Genomic DNA, 23,285 nt, shown 5'->3' on the forward strand with positions numbered 1-23,285 from the left:
AAACTGTCAATATCGAGAAAGAGCAGAATGTATGTCACAGTTTCTTTTCCTAGATGCCGGTGATTGGGCTAAACGTGAGGTTTAGTTTCATCGACGTTGTATAAGGAGGAAGTTATGTAATGAACTTTTCACCCTGAAGTCTACAATCACAGAATCTTCTCCTTATTTTTTTAAACGAGTTTCATTATTATCATTGAGTATTTCAATAAAAAAATATATTTATCTGCATAAATTATTTTCTTATATTGTATATAGTGATTAATTAATATTTCTTATTCATATAAAAACAATATTTCTAAAAATATTATTTTCCGCGTTCTTGCAGGGCAAAGTCGTATTATAGTAGACGTCGGCGTCGCTAACTAATTGGATTACTCGAGACAATTTTCAGTATCGCTTAATTAAATAAACATTTTAGGAATGCTGCCATGAACTTTTACGATACCGTCCTAAAAAAATCGTAATACAAAAAAGAAAAACCTTCGGGATCTCTTGTCTGGGTACAATATTATTTTGGTCCCAAAAACAATGTAGTATAAGTGCTATTTTTATTTAAACGTGTTGTTAAAATGAGTTATTTAGAAAGGAGACAGGATTTATATTATTATTTTATTTTTATTTTATTTTATTTTATTTATTTGGATAACCAACAGCTATAATTATATCATATTTATATAACAAAACAAATAACAAATAAGCCAATTACAGGTTTTCACAAGTAGCATCACAGTAAGTTAAAAAAGATTCTCGAACATAAAATGAATAGTAATTAAATGTAAATTTAAAAGAAAAGAAAAAAAATACTACGAGTTATTTTGAAAGCAAACGTCGCACGTTATTAAGATTATTTTCAAATAAATCTATGTTAAATGATTTATTTAGTACATTAAAATTATTACAAGTTCGCCATAAATATGAATTTTGCCTATAATTAGATGAAACAAGAGGTATGTGAAGAAGAGGGTTATTTCTTAAAACTTTGGAAGGAACATTGATAGAAAGTTTGCAAAGTAGTTCAGGACAGTCAATTGAACCAGAGGCAATTTTAAGTAAATAAATTATATCCGCTATTTCACGACGTTTTTGCAGAGGCAGTAGGTGATGTTTTTTACATATATGAATATACTGGTCAGATTTAAACTCAAGTTTCAACCGGAAACACATGAACTTTACGAATTTTTTTTGAATATTTTCAATGCGTGATATCTGCACATTGTACATAGGATTCCATATTTGTGATGCATATTCTAAGTTGCTTCGCACTAATGTACAGTAAAGGATTTTAAGTGTCTTTGCCATAGTGAACGACGTAGAGCTACGCATAACAAAGCCAAGCGCACGCGATGACTTTTTTATGATGCTGTCAACATGGGCGTCAAAAAGTAATTTACTATCATGGAAGACACCTAGATCCTTTACACATAATGAGCGTTGGAGGTTTTGACCCTTAAGCACATAGTTAGTACGTAAAAATTTTACTTTGCGACTAAATGTAATAACTGAACACTTAGAAGGATTAAGGTCCAAGCAGTTGGAGTTGCAGTAATCCTCTAGACGGTCGAGATCTGACTGCAGATCAAAGACGTCAGCTGGGGTCTTGATTATTGCAAAAATTTTCATGTCGTCAGCAAAACAAAGCAAACGCGAAGAGGTAAAGCATTTATCAATGTCGTTAACAAAAATTATGAAGAGCAAAGGTCCCAGAAGAGACCCTTGAGGCACCCCGCTGGGGACCCGTACCCAACTAGAAATAAAATTATTAACCACTACCGCTTGCGACCTGTTGTCTATATAAGATGAAAACCATCTGAAGAGGTCACCTCTAATACCGATTTTAGTTATTTTTTTTAATAGTAATTTGTGATCGATTCGGTCGAAGCATTTACTGTAATCGGTGTAAATAACGTCTACCTGATGACCACCGTCCATTGAATCAGTAAGGTAATCATTAAGTAAGATTAAATTTGAAACGGTAGATCTCCCTTTTAGAAAGCCATGTTGAGATGGACTCAGTGAGTTTTTATATTATATTCAAACATTAAATCTTTGCATGGTTATATTTATAAATTGAACAAAATGCCATCCCAAACTTTGAACGCGTCAATAAAATCATCAAAATATCTACATCCTTACTCGTATATGGGTAGTATCAGGGAACATAAATTAATCTCAATTTGAAATGGTCTATAATTTATTATATTTAAACGAAAAATTCAAACTCATCAATTCAAATACAACGATAAAAAAATACCTAGGTATAGCTTAACCAATAAATGGGGAAAGCATACTGATTATGGAATATCACATATAAATAGAAAATATTATAATAAAATAAATAAAAACAACTTTGTTTTTAACCACTTATTTTATGTAAAGTGGTAAAATAAAAGGTTGTTTTTATTTTTATATTATAATGAATAGCCATAAAGTTACTGCTTTAAACGTAAATTTGATATTTAGATTATTATTGAAAACATAATATTTTATATGAGTTTTACAAGTCCTCAGAGAATTGGTAGCACTAAGGAGCAAGTATGTAATACGTCTAAATTTGATGTAACAGAGAGGGAAACATTAGGGAATATGGAAGTCTTGATATTTACAAGTCTTATGACCTGTCTTTGGCTAGTTTAAGTGGCCACATTACACACTGTGAAAAATTCACCATTCTGCCTGTGTTTAAACATCCACATTTCCTCAACTCTTCCATCTGTTAACGTTTGTGAAGTAAAAGAGCTGAAACCTTTATAATGTGGGTGATATTCATCCGGCTGAACCCATTCACTTACCAGGCAACGCCTGAAAACAATTTTTAATGTTTATACATCTTTTACCAGTTAATAAATTCAACAATGTTTTGAGCATGTCCAAATGTTTGCAGACTGGCTGGATTTCTCCCCTAGCGAGTTATTTTGAATGAACTAACTGGTAACATGAGAAGATCAAAAATTGGAAAATTGTTTTCCTAGTAGGTGAATTGGTTCAGCCGGATGAATCTCACCCATATGATAAAGGTTTCAGCTCTTTTACTTCACAGAAGTCAACAGATGGGAGACTTGAGGAAGCGTGGATGTTTAAACATAGGCAGAATGGTAAATATTACGCAGTGTGTAAAGTGGACACTTGAAACCAGCCAATGACAGGTTATAAGCCCTGTACATGTCTAGACATCCATATTCTCTTCTCAAAAGTGTTTTCCCTCTAAAATGTTACAACAAATTTAGATCTAAATAACTCCCTAGGGAGGAAATCCAGCCTGTCTGAAAACATTTGGACATACTCAAAACAGTGTTGATGAACTCGTATATATGTATTTACAGTAATTAAATCCACGGTTTATCAACGTCTGTCTTAATGAATTGAGTACTAAGTACTGTAAATATAATCTCTCTTTGTAAAGTTAATCAAGATGAAACCTTAGGATCTTACCATCTGCGTCTGTATATATTAGTGTAACGATATTAAGTAAAATAATATTATTGAAATAGTATTTTGATTACACTTCAATACAAAGTAAATCCTTACATCACTGCCGTAACATAATGCGGCTCCTAAAAGCCGTGTAGGTAACTGCTGAGCATAATTATTATAGATACGTTCAATTAATGCGTCGACGTATTTCAATTAAGACCATAATTAAAGTGATTTTTTTAAATTCAAAACACAAGAATTACAAAACATCAAACAACATATGAAATAAGGGTTAAGAATTGAATATCTAGTGTACTTAAAAGTTTTATGTAACTAAAATATAATTACTTTTAGGCCGGCAGATTATGCCATTTCAAATTTAGACTAAACTTAGGTATCTGGGTCTTATATTAAGACTAATACCCGTATGCAGAGACAAAACTTAAGGTGAGGAAAGTACATTCTAATTTCAAATGCAGAGAATAACCCGAAGGTGAAGACAATAGATTGTGCTTTCCTCACCTTAAGGTTTGTCTCTGCATACGGGTATAATTATTGAACTAAAATTCGTTATAATAATTTGAAGATAGTAAATTGAACATGAAAGTGGCCAAAGAAAAGTATTTTTTTTGTTTTTAAAAATAAATATAGCCATTTTAAATCACATACATTGTTTTGACATTTTCCTTTATTTCTACGTAAAATTATGCTTTCCTTAATACTTTAATAATACCAGTACCGATAAGGGCAGGTATGAAAATAATAAAAACGTAAATAAGATATTGTTACAAATTTAGTATTACAACAACAAAACAAAACTTAAAAAAAAAAAAAAGAATACAGTTCTATAAAAAAAGGTTTCAAATGAAATATTTAGATAAAATTTTATTTTTTAAAGTATTACCGAAAGCATAATTTACCGTAGAAATAAAGGAAAATGTCACAAAAATGAAAGTGATTTAAAATGATTTTATTTCTTTTTAAAAACAAAAAAACTAAGATTTCGCTTCGGCCACTTTTATGTTCAATTTAATATCTTCAAAATATTACAACAAAAATTAGTTCAATACTAAGTCTTTATATGAGAACCCAGATACCTAAGTTTAGTCTAAATTTGAAATGGCGTAATCCGCCGGCCTAAAAGTAATTATATTTTAGTAACATAAATCTTGTAAGTATATTTTTAATGGAAATACCTTCAAAAATTATTGTTGTTATCTAATTTATGTTTTTTAATTTTTTTGTTATTGCGCGATTTATTCGTTTTAAAATGACAAAATCGTATGATTTCATCATTTTGCGTGCGTTTTACTAGACTTCAGCCTTTAGTTGTAGTACAATAGCATTGATACTGATATACTATATCAATCGCAGCTTGAAACGTATTGCGAACATTTATATCACAAAGGCAATATTATGGCTTCGGGTGCTAAGTCCTGAGGCAATGAAATATTGAGCGAAAAACACTTTTTTTTAATTTTATACCTAATAACTTATATTTGAACATAAGTTACAAATAACAATTACTTGCACGATTAACATATTTTGTTTTATACTACACAAAAATATACTTCTAAACAAAGTATATTCTGAGCAAAATCATGCAAACATCAACCTCTTAAATTCTGCAAGAAAAAATATTAGTATATCGATGTCTCATTGATACAGAATTTATTATTAATATGATGTTATAACTTATATCTACATATAAGGTACTATTTAAAAATACTTGGTACACTAGCACTTTTTATTTGGCCAATTAGCGCTTTCATCCCTTTAACGGGTGTCTTTAAACAGGTAAATATCATACAGTGTTCATCATTTATTAACGTTCATAACAAGTACAGGTAAATTTAAAAAAAAAACAAATCAAAAGACATACAATGATATTTAAGTCTAAAAAGGGATAAATTTTACGATACATGTTTCTTACAGGTGTACAGTAAGCGAAGAATTCATTCTAAAAATATATTTTTTAATCGTCATGTGCAGGGTCAAACTAAGGGGGCTAGTAAGGGTTAGTTTTAAATTTATATCTGTTAATTTATAAAAATTTTACTGCAATTATTATTTAATCAAAACAGTTTTTTTTTTTTTAATCCAAGTCGATTTTTTTAGAAATTGAACTTTGGACATTTTGCATGAAAGCCGAACGCTCTAACCGAGATAAAAAAGAAGACGAAATAAGTAAAAACGGTATTTTCAAAGGGTATTTAAATAATTGCACGCATGATGAGGTTCGATTTACACATGGAAAATCCGATGTCGATTTCAGTCTCGTAGAAAAGTCGACGTGACACGAGACGGATAAAAGGTAATGCTTCACTAACTCTGCACAATCGATCGGATACATTCTGAGAAAGGGTACACCATGTGGAACTGCCTCACGGATGTGGAAATACATACTATAAAACTACTTTTTTTTCAGACGAACACATGAATACAAACAAAGCATACGATTATTTTTTTTAATGTGCGTCAAACAAAGTACGACAAAAGAATCACAGCATATTAAAATATATCCTGGCAACACAAAATGAAGATAAAATAAAAAAATATATATATGTGGAGCACTCGTTTTCCGGTTATTATTTATAATAAAATAAATATAAAATACCTTTGTTTTTAACGACTTATTTTTTCTACCGGCTGGTTTCAGAACAACATAAGCTTCTTTGTCAAGGTATACTTAACTAATGGCTTATTAGCTCAAAAGGTTCGATGTAATATTTAGTTATCACTGTTAAAATAAAAAAGGATGGATTTCATTAGTTAATATGCCTTGATAAAGAAACTTGTGTAGCTTTGAAACCGGTCGGTAGAAAGAATACAAAATAAGTGGTCAAAAACTAAGTTGTTTTATATTTATTTTATAGTGAAGAGTTTGAGTTGAAAATCGAAAAAAAAATAAATACACTGTTTATTCAAAGTAGTGATCTAACCGACTATAATTACACGTGATTCTAGCAATTTGACAACCTTAAAAATATTTTATATTTCTGAATACACGGGTGTTACCTCTATTGTGAGCAAGGCCATCAATTTGTGCTTGACCTTTAAAAGACAGTATTTTTTTGTTATTCATTTATTGATTTTAAAGAAACAAACAGTCGACAATGATATAGTACGAGTAACATGCAAAAACTACAGTTTAAAGACAGACCAGCAAAGTTATATGAAAAAGAGATGTTGTTAATGTTAAATTTTATTACGTCTACTATTTTAGTTGAACGCAATACTTAATTGAGGTAAATAAAACGAAAACAATCAAGTACCTATCGCGGCAATAAAACGTTAATATTAAAAAACGTTAATTTCTATTAAAAAATACAATAAAACAGTTTATTATTATTGATGAATTAATGTAAGTGAACATGAAAACAATGAACAATTTATAAACGTGCTTTTTAAAGTACTATAATTATTATTTAACACATTACACACAAATACATTTTGTATGCATATAAGGGCGGGAATATTGCGTTGGGGCGATTTCTTTCTACCTACCTACCTAAAATGTTTAGTATATAGATATTTTTGGTATATATACACTTTTTTTATAGAAATAAAAATGTACTAAAAATGTATACTATGAAGCGGAATGGAGAGGAACGGAGGAGAAAGGAAAAACTCAAATATTCAGATAGTTACATTTCAATTTATCAGTATTTACACATGTGATAAAAATATTAAATCAAACTACCTGTGTTTGTAACAGCATAAATTTAATTGTTCATATTTTGATTATTTATTACGTTCAGTTAACTGAATTCCCCCTTTTCACTTAATGGAGAAGATTGAACTTACCCCCCTTAAATTCAAAATTACACTAAAATTTAAGGGGAGGGTAATAGAGAATACACTTTTTGCTAAGCAAAATGAAGTAATATTAAGTGTAACAAAATAGTTGGTATTTTAGTATTTCAGCAAATTCTGAGAATCACGCTTGAAAAAAGCTTATAACCGTTTAATCACCGAACCAGAAAATGTTTTTTCTCCTTATAAAAGATTAATTGTATTTTATCATTTTGTGAGAGAAATTTCAACTTTAATCTTTGTTATTTTTATAACTTTATAGACTTTTCATCCTGTTTTTTATTAAGTCAACAGACGAACGCGAAACTTGAAGATATTATTTAGATAGTAAGTGTAGCGAGGAAAAAGTACAACAGCAAAAACGTTTTGCAGACATGAAAACATCAATTCATCTGTGTTGGATAAATTATTATTTATATGAAATCTAAGGCATTTTATACCACACATATAATTTACCTTTATATATTGTATGGATGGGTGCGCGTGAATTGATTTGAGGTTAAATGAGAAAGATTGATTACAATTGAAGTTATTTATTGAGTAGGTACACACGAGTTACATCCTTACAATTTTGTACAGAAGGAATTTACAATAGCGAACACTGGCGAGGAGCTGGTGGACGGGCGACACGAAATGCCAAGATGAAATGTGCATATTTTTTCGCTGCACGACGTTTAATTACTTGTCCGAGCTGACGTTGCATCGGGTTACGCGTTGCGGGCCAGAACGGTGTTCGGCCCTGCTAACTTTACGGCTTGGTGGTGATGACCTCCAAAATAATAAATGACAGCTTCATAAAGGCCCTTGAAAATTTTTTAAAACCTTTACAGCAGTAAGATATTACAAATAATTATCATTTTAGAAGCACTGAAGTACTTCAGCGAAACATTTGATTATTTAATTAAACAGGATAGTAAGAGGTTAAAATGCAATTCGGACCGTGTAATATACCAAAGGGTATCCTGAGTAGATTAAGGTTTTGCATCATTCTCTCATCGGGGACATCAGAATGGCAGGGATCGGGAGATTTATGGCGACTCACGCGTGCCGCCCGCGCCCGCCGGGCCGCGGCGGGGGGCACCGGGGCGGGTGCGGGTGCGGGTGCGGGCGGTAGATTTATACCGCTGTCCGCTCGGAGGGATTGCTACATTTTTCCAAGAATACCTACCCTCGTCTACTAACGAGTGCCTACTTGACGACTTGCCTACCCGGGCCGGAATAACACGGATTTTATAACGTCCATCCCCGGCGAGGGCGGCAGATGGCGGACCGGGAAACTCTCCTATCGGATATTTTATCTTCTTTATTTTGAGTCTAGAGGAACTGATTGAATACTCTGTAACATATCGAGTTCCGCTTAACAAATACGTATGATAAATGTTCACCTAACACAATATATTTCGAAGTAGTTTTATTTAAGGTACTAATTAAATTAACGCTTTTCCTTCTCACGACCAGTACACCAAAAAAGTTGAATAATGTTGCGTTTTCATCATAGTGGAGAAAATGCGTTCCAAGAACAATGTAAACTCATTTTGTCAATTTGGCGAATACGCAACAATAACTGTATAATTTTTTTTTACTTAATTTTTTATGGTACATCTGGCCCTTGTTTTTTATTTCCCATTGTAAAGTGAATGTACTTTTGAATATTTTTATATACAAAGTGGCTGATATTCTAAGTATTTAGATAAAATAAATAGATTAATTACAGTAATAAACCTACCACATTACTAAACGTATGCACACAAAGATTAAATACACAGATATTATTAATTTAAAAAACCTAACAACCCACTTTTATTAAAATGCAAAGCCTCTTTGAAATGATAAATAATTGACAGTATGACTCGACGTATGAACTTTGATATTATTTTCAATTACTCGATATATTTAATGAAAGCACCGAGTATTTTCAAATAAATAAGGGTTCGCTAACATTAAATTAAAAGTAAAATTTACTTTTACCAATTGGAAACATTTCGGATCCCATTGTTTAGAAGAAGTTTTACAAGAGTATATTTTTACTGGAAGTATTTTTACTAGAAGTATTATATGCCTGTAAAAGTTGCATCTGAAATTCTCGCACGTGATGGCAAAATGTCAACTCACCCCAAGATCACATCTCTCTAAACAGATATTCCAGGAATAATTCCCCTTCTGATTTTGGCGGCGAATAACTATTACTGGATCTGGAAAAAAACATTTTCTAAGTACTTTTTTCTCAGTGATAAAAATAATCTGAAGAAACTGGATACATTACTGTGTTAGTTGTTGTAAAGGAAATAAGAGGACAAAGGTATGAACTTACTGCGAAAAGGTCAATAACAACGAATAAAACAAAGGTACTCTATCTGAGGGAAATACCGTGAGAAGTTAAGTATTTATTTATAGAATAAAAAAGGAAAATAAAGAAAACAAACGTCTACGATTTAGGATTATAGCAGCGTAAAATTGCGCGAACTTATACTCAACACGCATTGTATTTTATTAAGAATAAGATTTTTTTGATTGAAACAATTCTAAAACACAGATGATTGAAAGTTTCGATAACATCCAAAAACTGTTCAAAGATCCATAAAATCATTTAGTATTTCTTGAAACTAAAAAAAAACCCGTTCATTGTATATATTTTCCTGAATAAGTTATCAATCGTCATAATATATTTGTCACATAAAAAAATAATATAAATAATTATTGTTTTCGGGGTTAAGTCTTGTTTTGGCAAAACAAGGTTATGTACAGTGTATTTGTTTTATTCGAATAAAATTACCTACGTTTAAGAACATCTCTTTTTAAAAAAAAACTGTCTTACCCAGATCAGAAAACTGGTCAAAAGTACTGTCTCTAGTTTATATGCCAAACAGCCTAACTAAATGGCTAAAATTGTAGCAATTGAATAACAAGACTCATTATAATGATTCATGAATATAAATTGATAAGAATTTATATTGTTTGAAAACAGGTAACGACATAAATATTTCGTAAAAACTTTCGAAATTTTATCGAGTTTGTTCCGCAGCCTGCTGATGGAAAATCTGTATTTTGGGTCCTCCGCTATTGACGTCCGATTTATAGAATGAAAAATATTTATAGAGCAAGAATGGTAGAGAGAGATAGCACGCAACAAAGATTAATAAATGTGAAGAGATTGTGGGGCTAGTCCTGTAAGGTTGCACTAACAAAAGTAGCGGTCTACTTTTCTATTTTCCGTGTACTCATATTCCCTGCAAAGCTCTAGTTCGACCCAGAACGAGAACGGAGGCAAGAGTAGTAGGACAATAAGAGCTCTGAACAAAAATAATAGCGAAGCAGTTGGATAGCGAAGAATGGGAGCTGATACAAAGAAAGTTTTTATTTTATTTTCCTCCCCGCTGGTTGCGCGACAGTCTGCGGGAGATCTCCAGTTCGATACCCGCTTGGAATTTCATGTAATATGGCAGTAAACGTTACGGATCTTTTCTAAAGAGCCCACAGTCTGTATGACTCGGTAAAAGCTTCCGAGCGAACGATAAAAGTAAACCTCGCAAAAATTGTCTCAAATCCGGAAAAGGGAGTTGCAGAGCCAAACGGCATCTTTAATATTCAGACTTATAATCAAGGTACCCAGACTGGATAAATACTCGAGATTCGTGATTTTATTCATCCAATTATTTAACGTTAATTTTTAACACCAATTTGTGTTTTTGTGATTCTTCAGTGGAGTACTAATTTTATGAGTATAGAAAAAAACGTAAATATACCACCGATATGAAAAACTAAAAAGCAATTTTTTAAATACCTACGCGAATATCAAATCAAACCTAGCAAAAAAAAATCAAATTCATCGGGCTAATTACGTTTCACATGTTGATCTTCATAAAGGAAATCATCGATCGACTAACGTATTTCTTAGAATAATTATATCGTAAGAAATAAAAGTACGTCAAATGAAGTCGATCCATTAAGTTGTAACATCTTTAAAGAAAATGATTTTATATGTACAACTATAAAATGAAAGCAATGGAGATCCTCGGGGACAAATCGAATCGAGCAAATCTATTTCGGACACGATTTCGAAAAGTTCCGAATACGATTTTTCTTAGAAAAACATTTTCAATTGACCTTTTCAATGAGAAGGATTGTACGGTCGTTTAGATTATTTCGATGAATATATCCATTTTGTAAACTCTATTCAATAATATTCATTGAAAAGTTCTCGACTCGTAATGAAAATTCATTTATTTTATTCATATCCAACATATTAAGATTTTAAAAATCATGAACAAGCTTCTTAGGCAATTTACTAATAATTACTTAATGTATTTATTAGCGTACCGTGTTTTACCATTATGTATAGAAATGTTTATAACAATATAGTTAAGGATGGAATTAAAGAGAGTTCCCACGCCTCATATAAAATACATAACTTACACTAAACTTATAATACCAGAATAGTACATGAAGGAAAGGCGATTTTTGCGTTTGTATGAGTAAAACGCCAACTCTTAATAAACGTTTACAAATAATTTCAAATATACGCATTATAAAATGCCGCATACTTCGACTTTGAAAAAGTTAATTTGTTGATTTTTACCAATAATATTGTTATTAAATTTTAAAATCTGTAAGCCTAAGAAATTTCATTAATTTAAAATGAATTTAAATATTAGTTATACTCCATGATTGTAACGCATTTTATGTTCGCATATAGCACGCACTCGGAGTACTACCGTCAGTTAGTAAGTAGGTATACGAGCTAGAGATTGTTAGATCTTTTAAAAGGGGTAATCGTGTAAGAAGATACGTTGAATAAATACATTTATGTGTTTACTGTTTACTGTTTACTCAACATTCGGATAAAATGAAATTAAGGTGGAATTTCGGTATGTAATATTATCAAAACAAGTGACGGGAATAATCGTATTCATAATCGTTCCACAGTTCGTTTCACGTACGGAATTTCACATTTAAACATTTATCAAACTTACATACAAGTTAATATCTGGAGCTATTAATCTTCCTCTTCGAGTACGAATGCAAGTTCTTTAGTATATTCTGGAAAATTAATATCGGTTGAATAATAACACGTACTTGGCGGAGCAGTTTCTATGGATAATAAGGGGGCTGGTTTTATCTGATAAAAGAGAACATATTTTATACTTCTGATTTTTCACTAAGGTGACCAACGTACAGATTGAACGAGCTTTATTTTTTTAATCGCAATTTATCGAAATTTCGATGCTCAAAAAACAATCGAATAAATCGATTAAAATAAAATTTCTGACGGAATTGCGAATAAAAAAAACAGCATCTGAAAGCCGTGAAAAGGTTTGCAATAATTAAAGTTTACTGTGTATGGAAAATATGAAGGCGTCGTGCAATCGAACGTACCAATATCTACATTTTGTCATACTTACTTCAACATAAAGGGTCAATCAATATACGTAAAGCAAAAATAATAATGTCTTGAAATGCAATGTATCTTACTTCATTTTAGCGAGGCCCGGAGTAGCTCGGGCATACTCCAACTTCGTAGGAAGGGACCTCATGTGCTCGTCCATGGTAATCTTTAGTAAGAAACAAAAGTTGTCAAGTCATTAGTACATCACATGGCCGTGAAACTCGACATACTCAACAATTGAATCCCAGACAAACAACAAACATTCGGCCAGATCGGTCATTTATAGATAACGAAATGTTAATAAATCCGCCATTTTTATGCGTATTATGATCGTTTAAAAGATTTTATATAAAATGATGAATATTAAAAGGAGAAAAGCAATAAAAATTACAAATACCAGCTTACACCAGATGCTCAATTATTTGGACAACGTTTATTTTTGAACGTTCATCTGACTGTCTACAAACCTGAGGGACATTGATTTATTTAAACGAACCAATTAAACTAGCAAAAATGTACGAATACTGAATCAGGCGTAGAATTTATTAAAATAAAACAGATAGGTACGCATCACCTACGCAATTTTAATAAAAACGAGTTTTGCGTGCTTTTTATACTAAATCTAGTAAAAAAAAAGAAGTCTGGAACATATAACAAACGAGAAAATACCCATTTCTGGTTAATTTAAATAAAATTATTGAGTGGGCGTTTAGTACAAAACCAACCAACGCGATGAAAATATTAAAAACTAACGCACAATATTAAACAAAAACATGTATCTCCTCAAAATGCCTACTTGCGTTATTAACTGGTAAAGATTTTTGAGTTTCTTCTCAATGTTATGCTATATCCGTGTAAAAGCCCTATGGGCCTTTATAAATAAATATTTTCTCGGTTGACTACAAACTGACAAAAATTTGTATCTCGATTTTTAACAATTCGTAATTTTAAAATCAAAAAATATAAGAAATGATTTTATTTATTCATACAAAGATATATATTACAAAAAACAATACAAAAAATAGCGTATCCCTAACTCTACGAGCCTAAGAGTCCTGGGTTGAGTTAGGATACCACATTATGGAAAGTGGAAGCACGCATATTATTAAAGAATACCAAAAACTAAAAATTATTACATTTGGACAACACGCATTTTTAAACTGTTTTTGTTTCTTTTACGATGATTGCATGGTTTGCAAATCTTCTGAAATATAATGTTTCAGTTAAATGGGTAACGTTTACAAATTACCTGCGAGAAGTCCAATGCAAATAATGTTAACTACCTTTCCTTTGGGACGAAATTTTCATCACGTAGCCTTTTAAATTCCCCGAAAATTAATTTCGTAAGCGAGCACAAAATAAGCGATTCCGTTATTCAAGACACGACCCATAAAAATCTTGCGTGGTGAGATCTCGCTTTTTAAGCTAAAAATACACAAACGATCCTTCGGCAAATTAAAATATTTTAGGATTTGTGTTCATTCTGACGGGAATAAATAATAATCCCGACCAGAAGAAAATATATTTATGTTAAATAATATTTCTTTTTGCTGCCAACAAACGAGGAAAATTTTAAGGGGCGTACATTTGTACTGCAACGCCAAGCTCAAAAGCGAAAACCCGTTATAAATTGTTGTATTAAATTGATAAATAAGACGGATTGTCATGGAGAACACGAATTTATAAAAAGCCAATTTTACAGATTAAATACATCATTTATCGAAGAACGATCGGCAATTACATTTTTAAGAGATTTCACTGTGAATTTAAACGCTTAAATCTTTGCTACATTTTAAAAAAATATTGCAAATTCAGGATTTTATTTTGGTTTGGGTAAAAACAATATTGAAATACATTTTAAACGAAAAAACAATGGAAATTTTAGAATTTTTTCATTAAATTACATTTTAAACATTATTAAAATTGAACACAACATATTTTATTAACTTATTTATTTTAATCGTTTTGATAAACCGTTTCCAGTATAATTTGAGCAAAATAAATGCTTTATTTTACGCTCTGATACTTTCTTGATGGTGCGTTTAGAGAAGAGAAAAATGTTAACAGTAAAACAAAATTGCGACGTTGGAAATTTAGTATTTGCAGGCGTAGGTAATTTCCTCGCGTTGAAGTGTAAATGATGAAAACACTTCCATTTTCAGCTTACGTAAATATACCTGAGACGCGATAAGAAGCTAATAAAGAGATGAGAAATGTTTATATTTCAAAGTTTGTTTTCAAAAAGAATACTTTCGCCCCGGTTAGTTATGCGCGGAGCGTTTACTCTCGTATTGAAGATCAGCGCGTGTGTGTTACGTCTTCAGCAAATTACAAGGTGACGCGAAGCAGTAACCTGTAAGTCAGTGAAGGTGGCTACTTATTAGGTCAGGATATTGGTAAAAATTGGTTCGAAAATAAAAAACACTGGCAAAACGTAAAAATTAAATCAATAATTCAATATTGGTTTTTTCTATTTCATTGATCTGATGTTTAATACACGAGTGTGAGTATATTGTGCTATAACTCCCTCTATTACACATGGACAATCTCTTCGTTCTAGTAACAAAAGAACCCTTTTAATACCCATTTACCGCTCTAATTTTCTCGCCTCCTTTTTCACAGTAGTAGTTGCTTGATTGCGGATAAATTAATATACCCACTAAGGTTAGAGACGCCCGCCCTTTCTTTATTTACATTTAAATCAAGATTGAAATGTCATTATCTAAATGTTTGAGTTGTTCATTTCTCCCTCTTATTTCCTTCCCATCCCCCCTCCTCTCTTCATAGAATAGCGTAAATGTTTGTTTTAAATTTTGTATAAAATTATAAGATGCTGTATAATTTCCTAGAATATGTCCATTTGTCCATGTACTTGTAATTTTCTCAAACTGAACGGTTTGGGTAGTTAGGAAGAAATTGCTTTTAGGGAATGTGTCCGCCCTTATATGTATATGAATTATACATGTGTATAAAGTGTTAAATGAATAAAATAAAACTCGAAATACTATTTAAATTAGTCAAGCAATTATAATATTGTTAAAAAAAAGATTGACCAAAATAGAAATAATAAATTAACCGTTGACAAAATATCCGCTATAAATGACACGGAAACAATATGTATTTGGTTAAAATCGTATGGGAAATAATTATGCACAATTATCATTGTAAAATCGTAATGATTTTACAAACAGCTTTAAAACCATCGTTCGAAAATCATAAAGGTTCCCGAATAACCGTTCGCGCTTTTAAATGAAAACGAAAAGTTTCGGAAAATGTCTGCAAATGTTCTTATCTTTACTCCTAACCCCCGCCCTCTCCCCCTTCGGCGTCCTTCTCCGCCTGCCCATTGCGGGGAACATTCCGTCGGTAACGACGGCCGACAGGAGAGACATTAAAACTTTACCGAACGATCCCAGAAATAGTCGATTTGAAAACGAAAAATTGAGAATTAGAGGCCGTTCCAAAGTAAGGACAATCGGATTTTGCTTCACGCGTAATTATTACTAACTAGATGAGGAAGGAAAACAAATTAAACGAAATGCCATTCAAACGAACAAGCGCGGTACGAATAACCGTTTGGCTTAAGCTTCAACAAACCAACCAGCACCTAAAATAATATATTATAACTGTATTTTTATTGTTTTCTGTTAAGGTAATTCCTATCAGAAATATATTGTTAACATTTAAATATGCCCCATTGTGATTTATAAAGTAACTTTACGAAACAAGAATCGCTGAGAAAATTTTTAAAAATAAAATTTTCGTTACTTACAGTACTCGCTGACAAAAAAAAAACAGTTTGTTTACTGACAACGAGCCGAAAAAAAACTTCAAATAAATCCAATAAACTTAAAGAGACTGCTATCGACATGTATTAACATGAATACATTATATAACTTTATATCTACTTGAATACATGTATACGCTTAAAAGAAAATATTTTGCGTGTTTTAATCCGCGCAAGATTTGCCCCGAGGCGCATAATGTTTCCTTACGTTGTTTTCTCGAAATAACGAAATTATTAAAAACATCCCATGTATTTCAGTTTGCACAAAAGGGAAAGTATTCCAAAGAAAATATCTCTGGCGCTAAACTGGGAGGGGTACTTTGTGATAGCATTTTTGGAAGACCCCAGAGGAATTTGCGAAGAAAGAGGCTCGCCTCCTTAAATACCGGCATTTTTCTAATTACGGAACTATGTGACACACATCCAGTCTATTAATATGTCTGAACAGGCACGCCCTGCGCGAAGTATGACGGTACCCGGACTACAACAAAAAATAATCTCCATTACAGTTTTTCGCGGATGAAAATAGAAAAGTTCCATTCCAGATATTAAACATATTTGATATGATCATCCGCGTGACGAAAAACAATTGATTTCACGGTTGAATAACAAACCTCTTAATACTCGCAAATCCAGCCATGCGATCATGAAATATTATCTACAAATTTATCAAATTAGTCCACTCAAATTTTCATATTACGAAATTTGAACACTTGTACGAAATTTCAACAAGTTTGATAACGTTTAACCGGCTATGAAAACTCGATATTTCCTACAATGATTATTTCAATTTTCATACCGAAAATTCAAGGTGATAAACTGAATAACCATTTATAATCATACGGCAGAATACGGGCGTTATATAAAATATTAAATTTTAAATTCTCTTTGTTTTAATTTGGTGCATAATATTTTTTACATGAAAATAACAATAGAGTTCGAAATAGGCCCGTTCCAGAGAGCTTTTACGTTACAGAGTTTTGACTACGCATCAAAGCAACAAACGCAAGAGTTATTTATTGAGAAAAATAAAAAAAATACTGTGAACAAAATAATGCGGTATATTCCAAAAACAAACAAAAAATCTTACACAAACAACATTAATAAATTAAAACGATTTCAAGAATTGAGGAAGTGGTAAATCTAGGGCTAAGGGAGATAAGGTCGTTAAAATCACATGCTACGCAGACGATAAAACCATTCGCAGAATCAAAAGATGATTCACAACGCATGTTATACAAGTTTCATCTAGCATCTCAGAAATCTTATTTTTTATTTAAATATATAAATAGTGACAGAGTTATTCTAAGTATATAAGTCTTAGTGTGATAACCTACTAGAACCGCTGATAAGGAGAAAAATCATTCCATGATCATTAACTACAAAATTAGTCACCGATTACAGCAATACAACGGGCCGTAGGTACCTTATTTGGGTTGAGAATTGCAAGCGCAAATCGAAACCGTCTATTATACGTTTCTTGTTAAACTAAAAACCAAACTAAAACCAAACCAAACCAAACATTTGGAACGCTTTTGTTCTATGCAATAGAGCTCAAGGTCTTCTCTAGAGAATTATTAATCTGAGAAATAAATATAATTCCTGATGATTACAACATATATATCAAATATAAACTTGATTTCCGTTTTCTAATTGTGAGTTATTTACTTGTTAAAATGGCACCGGAAAATGAAATAAATCGTAGAAATGCTAATATAAAAGTTTAGATTCTTAGTTTTGTTTTACTATTAAATGACAATCGTGAAACATTTTTACAAGTAAAATGTGGACAATGAAGTATTCGATATTTATAATGTTTGTCCAAGTCCAACAAAGGGTAATCACGGCAACACACGGAGTCGGTTCAAGTGCGCCACGAATGCCCTACGACGACAAAATGTCACGCTCAATTGTAGCTGCTCTATTGTGGAATGATCTACTCACTAATGTTAGAGACGCCCCTTCTTTATTTACATTTAAGTCAAGATTGAAACGTCACTATCTAAATATTTAGGTTGTTCCTTTATCCTTCTTCTTTCCTTCCCTACCCTCTCCTCTCTCCATAGTATAGTGTTATTTTTTTATGTTTTTAATTTTGTTGATTTTTCTTTTTTAATTTAGTATAAAATCGTAAGATTCAATAAGTCCATGTACTTGTAATTTTCTAAAACGGAACGGTTTGGGTAGGTAGGAAGAAATTGCCTTAAGGCAATATGCCCGCCCTTATATGTAGGTATGTAGGTATATAAAGTGTTAAATAAATAAATAAAAAATGTCGGATTGTTGTCTCGTGGCTAGCGTTGCGGACTCACGGATCAGAAGTCCGAGGTTTGAGCCCCACTCTACCCCAACTTGGTTTTCATTTTTTAATAGTGAGTTATTTACAACTCGTTGAGAATGGCCACCAAAATTGAAATATTTGGGCAAATTATAAGAGCGCTAATATTTCTTTTATTTAAAAAAAATATATCTATGGCGAGGGTTTGATCGGGAGGTTGGGTGACACCAGTTTGGGAAGGCAGAACAGAAATTGTAAAAAAAAGAAAGATTGGTTGAACCTGATGTTAGAGACTGTCGGTAAACACGATTTAGAGACAAAGTATTTATGGCGGCCTCCGTGGTATAGTGGTCAAGACGCTTATATCACAGGCGGAAGGTTCCGGGTTCGATTCCCGGTAAGAGTATAAAAATTAAATATGATTTTTCTCAAACCTGTGTGTTTTGTGATGTAATTCACTAATTCAAGACTGTAATTAGACCTCCTGGCCTGTTGTGGTGCAAAAAAATAATTGTTATTGTAAAAAAAAATATAATTGTAATGAAATAAGTGTTTTAATACAAGCATTTTTTTACCAACAAGCATTTATATTATGAATCATATTATCATTGAAAAATAACTGAAGTTCATCCTATGATTATTATATTTTTAATCAAACAATTTTGTAAATCCCTAGATTTCCACATTCCCTAAAAGTTGCATTGTCTTGATTGAGATTAAAATAGTATTTCCTTCGTCTCTGTTGAGATATCAGCCTTAATAATTTTGGTTTGACAAATTTTTATTTTTGATATTTTACTGTTTGTAAATGTTAGCAAATAAATAGTTGGAATAAAAAATAACTATGTACAAGTTTGCTCCGTATTTGAATCTAATTTGCATTGGATTGTAATCCAGTGGTACCTACTGTCGCAGATTCACGAATCAGATGTCCAAGGTTAAAACTCCGCTCTGCCACAACTCGATTTCCTATTTCTAAAAGCGAGTTGTTTAGAAAATGGTCTTCTCTGGGTAAATCATAAAAAAGCAAATACATTTTTTTCTTTAAAGAAAGAAATGTTTAGGTTGAAAGAGTGGCATTTTAATTTTTAATGTGGGATAAAATACAATAAATTTGGTTTAATTATATATTTGACTAGAACGTTTCTATAAAATGGTGTTTTCTAATTGTAGTTTTTCTTTAACGTTATTTGCTCTCTGCCGATGTGAACTAACTAAGTATCTTTTGTACAAAAGGTGAATAAAATAAAAGAGACAGACGCGCCATATGCAGAATTAGGAAAATTTACAAAAACTACAAACACCAGACTAAAGAGCACAAATAAAAGTGTTGAGAGGTTTAGTCTAGGCTATATTGAACGCATTCTCTCCGAGTATAAAGTTTTACGAAGTTTTTATTCTGTTTTGTGTAACATAATATATCTCTAATTGAATGGATCCCACAATGGCCTTCATCGCAGTCACGTACGGGGTGTTTTTATCTTGGTTTTTATTTTGTCTGCTTAAAATGGTGCATAGGTAATAGACGACAAGAGTCACGCTATATATCTACATAAAAGTTCAGCCCTCATGTAGAATTTCACGTAATTATGAATAATGGTGAAAAACACTCATAATGCAACAATGAGAACGAAATTTAAAAATAAAAATCAAAAACGAAATAAATATTTTAAATAATCAAGATAATACCACAACCATAAATGAAACTTTGTTAAAAATTTTAGTTTATACTGAGAATATTTGTTCACTAAGAATAACCATAGATTTATTATGTTACATTATATAATATAGATGCACACTTTATTTTTTATTAAAAAGATATGTAAAATACAATTTTTAATACACTACACAGGTAGTTAAAAACAGCAACTATTTGTTTAAAACAATTAATTTTTTTTGACGAAATTGCATATTTGACAAAGGTTTAAGTTTACCTCACTTCACAAATATTTTAATTTCGGTTTCATAAAGAAGAGTTTAATGTTATTGTATAATATAATAAATATGTATGTGCGACACCGCTAATGCCGATTTTAGTATCTAAACTTCTTTAAACACATAACATACGGATAATTTATTATCAAAAATGGTAGACCGAATATAATTGCCATGAATACATAATTATGTTAGCGTATGTAATTCTAAAACGTAATAATTATGGGAATGTTCGCATTAATTAAGAAAATGTAATAATGTGTAGCTAGATGTGAACACAGCCAAAATTAAGATGTTCATAATAGCTACCGACATTATAACTAGAATGTATGGTATCTACTTTCAGGAAGATAATATTATATTGTATAAATAATATAATAATTCTAAGAGCCAACAATCGTAGTATTTGAGCCTTATTGTTAACGAGACCAACGTAAAGTAATGACAATATACCCACTGTATGGAACCGGGGTATTATTCCTTAAGCAATGGAATAACAATGAAAGAAAATCTACTATGCTAAAGAAATATTCTCCTGAACAATAAATCACATCTGAGAACTTTGCATCGTACAAAATAAACTTTTAATTCCGTCGTTTACATCGGGTACAAATTTAACGTTACGATTTGTAAGCGCCATCAATTTATTTATTAAAAATATTTATTGAATCAAAATTACTATTTATAGAACATATATTTCGGCTCTTCAAGAAAAGTTTATTTATTCATCAACGGTTCAAAGAACCGGTTTCGAAAATTGTTACACGAAAAAATTCACAGCAGTAAACAAATCACCACTCGGTTATAAGCTTAGACTATACCCTGTCTGCGTAATCTATAAGTGTGAAAGCACTACAATTAATGATGTGAATCAAATTACAATGTATTTATTCTTAATTATATTATATAACTTTAATTTAATAATTGTTGCACGACGTCTATTTTTTTACTACTTCATATTTTCCACAAACTCGTATTTTATTTAAAAAAAAACAGAAACTGTAAATTTTTATTTTATATGATTTTTATGTATTTGTAAATAGATTTCATGATGAATTCTAGATTTAGTATACACAGTATAGTATCCACAGGCCATGCCTGAGTGGGAATTTTGTTTTTTATTATTTAAAAAATCAAACAAATTTAAACGAACGAATTGTAAATAAATAACAATATGAAATATATTATATTCAAGTTTGATTAAAACTGAATTAAATAAAAAGAAAAAAAATATACTCGTATATACAAAGTGGAATGCAACAGTCAGATAGTAACGTAGCATCAGTAAATAAAAAAATAACAATAATGATGAGAAAATCTTGTGTATTAATATATAAATGTTACTTAGTACAGGCGAGAATAGGGAAATATCACATACTACGAATACGGAAAAAATATATAAAACGGATTTATAATAGTTAATTGTATATTCGAAATCAATATGGATATTGTGAAGAAATGTTTTCATACATAAATGTGAAATAGAAATTTAATAAAAATACGTTGCTAGAAAAACGCAACATGTTTGGCCTCGATAGTTGTGACGTCAAGATTCGTGACAGGGTTCTAAACAAAGTTGAATGGGCAGGAACAAACAAACATGAATCCTGATATATAAGGGGCGTGGGCCAATGGAATGACCGTTTTTGCGGGAATTCAAAACAACAAATTTAAAAATATTTTTTATGCTACTTATAATTAGCAAAAAAAATTTTTTTACTGGACAGTATTTCATAGACCTTTATTACTTTGAAAAGGTTTTTAAAAAAGTGTTATGGAGAGTTTGAGCTAGGTGTTAAATTTTTAGGGAAGACTTGTCTGTTAGTACGGGTTGAAGATAGATATCATAAGTCTTTTACTTAAAAAACCTTTAGCGCGTAAAATGTAAAAAAAAGTTATATTTCCCAATTATATAAAATAACATAAAATAAAACACAAACAAATTAAAAATAAAGTGGTTTGAGTTACAGTTATATGTTTTATATTTTTTCAAATAAATTTAAATCAATATTTAATACTTTTCTAAAAAATACCAAGCGCGACTTCATTTCAATTGATTAACAGAATTTGTATTAAAATTGACTGTGAATTCTTGTGAATTCTAGGTACGGGTGAGTGCATCCATAATCCGTGTTACTCTAATATTGCTACTACCGCCACGCCAATTCCCCGTTAGGGTAGGCAGAGACAATGGACCGCCACGCACGTCTATCCTGGCATACATTCCCAGCTACGCGAATACAATAGGGTCGTTTCACGTTTTTTTATTATTTTTATTTTTAAAAAGGCAAAAAAAAAAATATGGTAAGGGTAGTGATATTTTTTTCGTGTGACGTCGGATCAATTTTTTGTAAGGTTTAAAATATGCATATTTTGAATTACCCAAAAACGAGATGCTACGCGCCCTGTGGGACAAACGGCACGTATGACGTTTTGATGGCAAACTTGTGCGCTATGTCTATTAGAAGCGCAGTCGACGCTATATTAGATTTTTAACGTTATTCCCGACTAGCGAAAATACCTACCCTAGTATGCTTTACATGTTATAAAACAATAATATTACATAATTCAATCGTTTTTTCAACAAGTTTACTGTGATATCAAACATAAATAATTTCACACAGATATTCAAATTGGTAAACCTGGATAATATTAATTTTATCGTTATTCTAATA

At 31.3% G+C, this 23,285-nt stretch overlaps 1 protein-coding gene across 1 annotated transcript in view; it reads right to left on the bottom strand.

The window, feature by feature from the left end:
* The window catches only part of Camta (Calmodulin-binding transcription activator), a 272,872-nt gene that overhangs the window by 68,426 nt on the left and 181,161 nt on the right, over positions 1-23,285 (bottom strand). Inside the window, exon 21 of the mRNA XM_088225127.1 lies at positions 9,340-9,419. Coding sequence (XP_088081253.1) covers positions 9,347-9,419 — 73 coding nt within the window. The 3' untranslated portion in view covers positions 9,340-9,346. The remainder of the gene's footprint in view (positions 1-9,339; positions 9,420-23,285) is intronic.

This window comes from Micrasema longulum, unplaced genomic scaffold (assembly GCF_059751315.1).
Source record: "Micrasema longulum isolate JH-2025_06_02 unplaced genomic scaffold, ASM5975131v1 h1tg000331l, whole genome shotgun sequence".
NCBI classification, from domain to species: Eukaryota; Metazoa; Arthropoda; class Insecta; order Trichoptera; family Brachycentridae; genus Micrasema; species Micrasema longulum.